This window comes from Lissotriton vulgaris, unplaced genomic scaffold (assembly GCF_964263255.1).
Source record: "Lissotriton vulgaris unplaced genomic scaffold, aLisVul1.2 SCAFFOLD_2618, whole genome shotgun sequence".
NCBI classification, from domain to species: Eukaryota; Metazoa; Chordata; class Amphibia; order Caudata; family Salamandridae; genus Lissotriton; species Lissotriton vulgaris.
The window spans coordinates 240742-246712 of record NW_028253753.1 but is presented as its reverse complement, the minus strand read 5'-3'; the positions used below and the strand labels follow the sequence as shown (position 1 = coordinate 246712).

General features: G+C 45.4%; 1 protein-coding gene across 1 annotated transcript; it reads right to left on the bottom strand.

Annotated features, from left to right (window-relative positions):
• Window positions 1-1522: 1522 nt before the first annotated feature.
• Window positions 1523-4711, bottom strand: LOC147660780 (uncharacterized). Its single transcript, XM_086951471.1, has 2 exons — window positions 3645-4711; window positions 1523-3592 (listed from the first exon to the last, which is right to left on the bottom strand). The coding sequence occupies exon 2, from the start codon at window positions 3320-3322 to the stop codon at window positions 1523-1525; it is 1800 nt and encodes a 599-aa protein (XP_086807597.1). The 5' UTR covers window positions 3323-3592; window positions 3645-4711.
• Between the last annotated feature and the right edge of the window lie 1260 nt (window positions 4712-5971).

Below are 5971 nucleotides of genomic sequence, written 5' to 3'. Positions count from 1 at the left end.
GCAATTGGAGGAGCAGCACATTTTCATGCTCTGGGCTTTTGGGTTTATTTTCAGTTTTATTTAGCACAAACTCGACACTAAGGTATTGGAGTGTTTTACATGAGCACTAGTTATGTTACACAAGTACACCTTCATTTCTGGTAGGCGCGTGGAGATTAAGTGATTTGCCCCAAATCTCAGGAAGTTCAGCCGGCACCGAGGTTCGAACTCGGTTCCCCAGCTCCAAGGTCGACAGCTATAATCGTTATACTAGAACGCGGGAAGCAACTCAGGAGGAGGAGGCCAAGGAAAGGAACTTTAATGAACAATGTGATGTTCTTGTGTAAAGCAATCATTTTGATTGTAACATTTATTTATCTCGTTTTTGAAGATGACTTAACTGGTTTCGGACCTCGCTGTGGGTAGAAAATGGGCCTTCCCTCTGTGATAAAATCACAATAGGACTTGAAGAGTGCAAACATGGGCGATTTTTAGGTTTCATGGGTGTGGCAGGGCAGAGCCCTGCTCCGCCTCTGCAAGAGATCCTGTAAATACAAGACTGTTAAAAAGGACTCTAAGCCCCACCCCTTATTTCCATTGGGTAGCGTCAGCGTTTATGGTAAACGCTGGCTTCCCTTTTTTTTAAACTTTTTTTATTGAAGTTTTTTCACTTTTACGTACAGGGCACGGCAATTTGTTACATCAAAACTAAATATAATATATGTTTCACTTTTTCTTCTCCGTTAACGGATCAGCCACAGTACAATGAGAATGGAGAGCAATCAATATACTTCAAATCTTTCTATTACATATAGTCTCTTCACTTTAGTATACAGTACCAAGTATAAATAATAATTACCCAACAGACAGAAAATGAAAAGTTAAAGCTCAAAATGGGGTTAAAGGAAAAGCAGCAAAACAGCTAGACACGCATTATATGGTCCAATACGCAATAAGCATATATAATTCTAACATTTCAGTCCATGCTCCCTTCTTTCCATCGAGTAATGGGATCCCAGATCTGTTTACCAAGCTTCCTTCCCTTTTTCCCCTTCCTTGCATAAATCCCAGTCTCCAAGTTATATATTGTTAATAATTTGGCCAACCAGTGATGAAATGTAGGTGGCAAAGGGTCCAGCCATGCAGATGCAATGCAGAGTCTCATAACTGACATAGCTACAAACAAGAATTCCCCCCCACCCTGCAGTTGCCCCTCATCCTCCTTCACTCCCAACAGAATTATCGAGGGGGTTAAAAGAGTATCAGTTCCTAATACTCTATTTATAAAGCCCGCGATGCCTTTTTCGAGCAGTTGCAGGTGAGGGCATGCTGCAAACACATGTAACAGATCTGCATCTAAGCCTCCACACCTAAAACAAATAGTTCCTGTTGTGCCTCCCCACTGAGCTATCTTTTGCAGGTGTATGATAAAGATGGTATATAGTTTTGTAGTGCTGTGCCTGGAGAGGCGCTGAACACAGCAGTGTATATCCCTTTTCTAGAGACGCGTAGAAACTTTCCTCACTAATATCCAAACTATTTTTCAATTTTTTGCCCATTTTTTAGTATCATCCTCCTTTGAGATTATCAATTCAGCGTAAAACCTCTTTATTGTACAATCCTCCCCTACTTGAATCACTTCCATAATTGGGTTTTTGCTGAATCCTGATGGTCCTCCCTTTTTGTTATACAAAAAACTCCTTATTTGTAAATATTTGTAAAATTGTCTATTGTCTAGAGCATACTTTGTCTGTAGTTCAGAAAACTGGTAGACCCCTTGCTGTCCTAAAATATCTCCTACCCTTCTAACTCCTTTCCTTTCCCATTCTGTAAATATAGGGCCAGCGAAAACCTCCTCTGGCAGATTTGGATTTTCTTTCAATCTAGTATAGAAGTTATACCTCCCCAGCCTAAACCTTTTGGCGAAAGCATCTACCTCTGATACCTCTGAGCAGCTCTCCGTAGATGATGATAGATCATCTAACTTAGTGGATAAGTCATCGCTTAAATCTGAGTCTTCGCCCTCCTCCTCCTCTTCATTATCCTCATTATCTTCTTTATCATCGTCATTCCCAGTATAAAAGCAATCGTCACTAGGTGAACCAGTAGCTGTTGGAGGCAGATTCATTTTCCTATTATCTACTCCCCCATTATCCTTCCCCCCAGTCACTGCATGAGCATTATATGCAACTCCCTCACAGGTATTCTCTTTATTACCATCTTTAGCCTTGCTCGTTTTGTCTACTGGTTTGTTATTTGAGAGGGCACTCCTTGATACTTCCTTATCGCCTGGTAATTGCTGTATCACCTCGACTATCAAAGTGCCCTCACTCAGTAGATTCAGGTTAATCCCCTCTTGCGCCTTGCCCGTCTGGGCTTGCTGCATGCTCTGCGCTGGTATTAACGTTGGGGGCAAAGGCACAGCCTCTAAAGCAACTGCTGTTACTGAAGCATTTCTCTGCGAGTCTATTTCCTCCCTCGCACTTCCAGACAGAGGACTTATCTGTTTTAAGCCAGTTAACTGCTCCCGGACTGCTGCTTCTGGCTGTTCCTTACTGTTACGAGCCACCTCCGAGTACGAGGCGACTAACCCACTTTCGCTCTCCAGAACTGTTGCCTTGCCTGTAATCTCCCTCCATGAGTCACCGCCATCATTCTCCGGATCGCGCAACTTTTCTCCATGGCTCACTGCAACTGCCGCCCCGGGTTGCGCCTCGCTCCTCGGACCATTGACGTCACCCTCCGGCTCAGCCTCTAGGAGCACAGCCTTGCTTACATCTATCAATGGGCTCATCTGTTCTGTAATCCCGGCTGACCCGGCCATCCCAGTAGCATCAGCAGGCGCATTCTCCGTTCTAAGCGCCGGGAATGATTCGAACAACGTCGGCTGCCGCAGGCTGACTTCCCTCGAGGAATCGGAGCCAACATCTATGCTCTTGAAGGATCCTTTACCAGGTAGCTCCCTTTTCCTTTTCTCTGCTTCTCTGTCCTGCTTTCTTCTTTCCGTCGCAGACAACTTCTCTTCTTCACGCAGCCTGGCAGCCTCTCTTCGTGCTTGAGCTCTATGACGGGCCTTTGCCCTAAGATTTGCAGCCGGGATCTCGGAATCGCTCGCTTGTACATCCTCATCCTCTCTCCCAGTTAAGTCCTTGATCGCCTTCAGTACTTTCGGAGCCATGACCCGCCTTGCAGTATCCCAGCCTGTCTGGAAGCGCTGGAATGTCTCCACTATCGTTATTCCAACTATCCGCCAGAAAGTACTCGGCCTTTTCTCAGAACAAGTATCCACTCGTGTTGGAGGCCACCCCACTTGGACAAACCAGTTGATATAGTCCTCGATCATTACACTGCACGGCTCAACTGATATTGCTTTAGCACACGGGATGCAGCATACCGCATATTCTTATTGCTTAAACCAAGGTTCCCAGCACATCACTACGGGAGAGTGGTTTGGAAGCTGCTACCTCTACGGTCTGTCGGAGGCCATCTTGCCCTTGGGTTCAAAACGCTGGCTTCCCAATGGAAAGGAGTGTTTTTGGGTGCCACCCTGTGCATTTATCGGACTGCCCCTCCGGACACCATGGCCTGGTTTGCGGCTGTCGTGAAGACTTTTCTTATCTGCTTGTTTATTTTAACAAGCAGATAAGAAAAGTCTTCACAAGGACTCTCCGTCGCGCCCGCGCATTCCAGCCCCGGGATGACATTCCGACAGGCAGAGCACCTGACACGCAGCTGAAATATGGCCGTGGGGGCTGAAGTCAAAGAGTCTCTGCAGCTGCTGGTACCCTGAGCTCCGGAGACACACCGGAGGTATGCATTGGTACCCTTCTGCCCTGTACTTGTTCGAGCTTCCTTACTGCACCTGCCCCAGCTTCTGTATTGCACCTGTCCCGGCGTCCGTACCTGCTCCTGTCCAGTGCTGGTTTCCTCTCCCCTGTTTTTTGTTTCGTGATAAATGGATCTTATTTTAGGGGTTTGCACCCAGAGCCACTGTGGATCCGCACCGTAAATTGTTTGTGTTCTGTTAAACACAGTCCAAATGTATATACCACAAAAGGCATTTCAGCCATTGATGTTGGCGGAATAATACTGCTGTTTAAAATTGAAAAATGTGTGATATTTAGCACTGGAAGACCTACTACTCGGCACTATTCAAGTAGATCTCATTCTATCAGCCACTGATTCAACTTGTTAATTTCTTCTCTGCCATCACAATGTGCCTTCATGGCCCCAGAGACATACTGGGGCATAGTGCTAAAGGACTTACTTTCTCCCATAAGTGATAGAAGGCAACACAGTGTTTGTTTGCTTTATTTTTTACGTTTTCTTTCAAGTACCCTGGATGATTTACTGAGAAGTTAGGAGAAACAGTAACTGGCACACTGTTGTAAGGAGTCATTAAGCGCTGCTTCAGATAATTACTGGCAATAATTTTCTTTTGTTTTTCAGCATCCATTTAATGAGTGTGTCTACTGATTCGAGAATGCGATGAACTCATCCAAGAAAATCAAGGCAGAGAGAGCCGGAAGCGGGCAAGGAGGGGCATGGACTGGCACCAATAGCCACAGATGGGAGTAAATGATAATAATGGCTACTTTAGGACAGAGCCATTGGAATTATGCATCAGGAGAGGGGCAAATAAGTGTCAGAGTTGAGTAAATTATGCAGCAAGAAAAGGACAATTGTGCGGCATAATGCGGCACATTTCGTAATAGTGTTACTTCATTATTTCGTCATTTTCAAACTTGATAATACTTTCTGAGCATTGGCTGCACCTCAGTAATGGTTTAGCACCCAAATATAGCAATAAGCAACAGAAAGGTGACCAGTCCAGCTTTGCAATGGGCCTTCCACTGCGCGGCTAACGTGGCACTGTATTTTTAATAACGTGTGAACCATTTGAGCTAGAAACAAAATTATTTTTTGGTTAAAGTCTGCAGACTATGTGGGAAATGATGGATTATGTGGCAAATGTAGCAGATCGATAACTATGCAGAGATCGCTGCGGCCGCACAATCACATAATTCCAGTGGCCCTGACTCTAGATAGGGGGATCAGGCATCCCGGATTTATTTATTTTATTTGTTTATTTGAAAGGTTTTATATAGCGTTGGCTAGACCCGGAGGTATCAGAGCGCTTTACATGAGAATCAGATCATAGTTGCAGGTTACATTGTTACAAAGGTTGCACAGTTATTAGAGCATAGCTACATAGTTACATGTTCAGTTGAGGCAAACAATAAGGGCAAATGCGTAAGGGAAAAAGCAGGCAAGGGGAGCGATTCAAAGGGGGAAGGGTGTAGGAGATGGGGAAGTAGACAGTTAATGAAGGAGGGAGAGAGGAGGGCAAAGGTGAGAGACACAGCATGAACGAAGAGGGGTAGGGTGAAGGGGGCACAAACCGGTAGACGAATAAAAGCTGCGTCCAAAGTCCAGTAAGCTGTGATCCCAGGGGAAGTGGTATCATTCCCCCAACTCAGATGCGAGAGGCTTCCTTTACACAGTGGACCCTCTCAGGGACTCTCTGAGACTCAAAGGACTACCTACTAGATACTTCCCCAAAAAGGGGAGAGGGAGTGCTTTGGCAAGGGGCGCCATACCATGCCTCAACTGTGAGTGGCTCCTTTGGTGCTTTGGACTCTCTCAGAGGGATCACTGAGACTCCAGAGTATAAGTAGTTGGATCTTTCCCCAACAAGGGGAGGACAGTCCAGGTTTTTACCATCTGTCCTGGCAAATGTCAGCATATTTAGCACATGTTCCTGTTTTCAGAGCGAGGCGAGTGGACACAGTGGAAGGGACGTTTTCATCTGCTCTAGTGCAGGATTACCTTCACTACAGCTACAGCGCTCCTTTGAGGCTGAACACTAATTGAGCTCGCTAATGGCTTGTATATACAATTTCCATCAGCTACAGGGTGCAAAACTGGCAAATGCAAGCATAACCATAATTTCCATGTGTTATTCTGTATTATATGCACTGATGTGTAAATC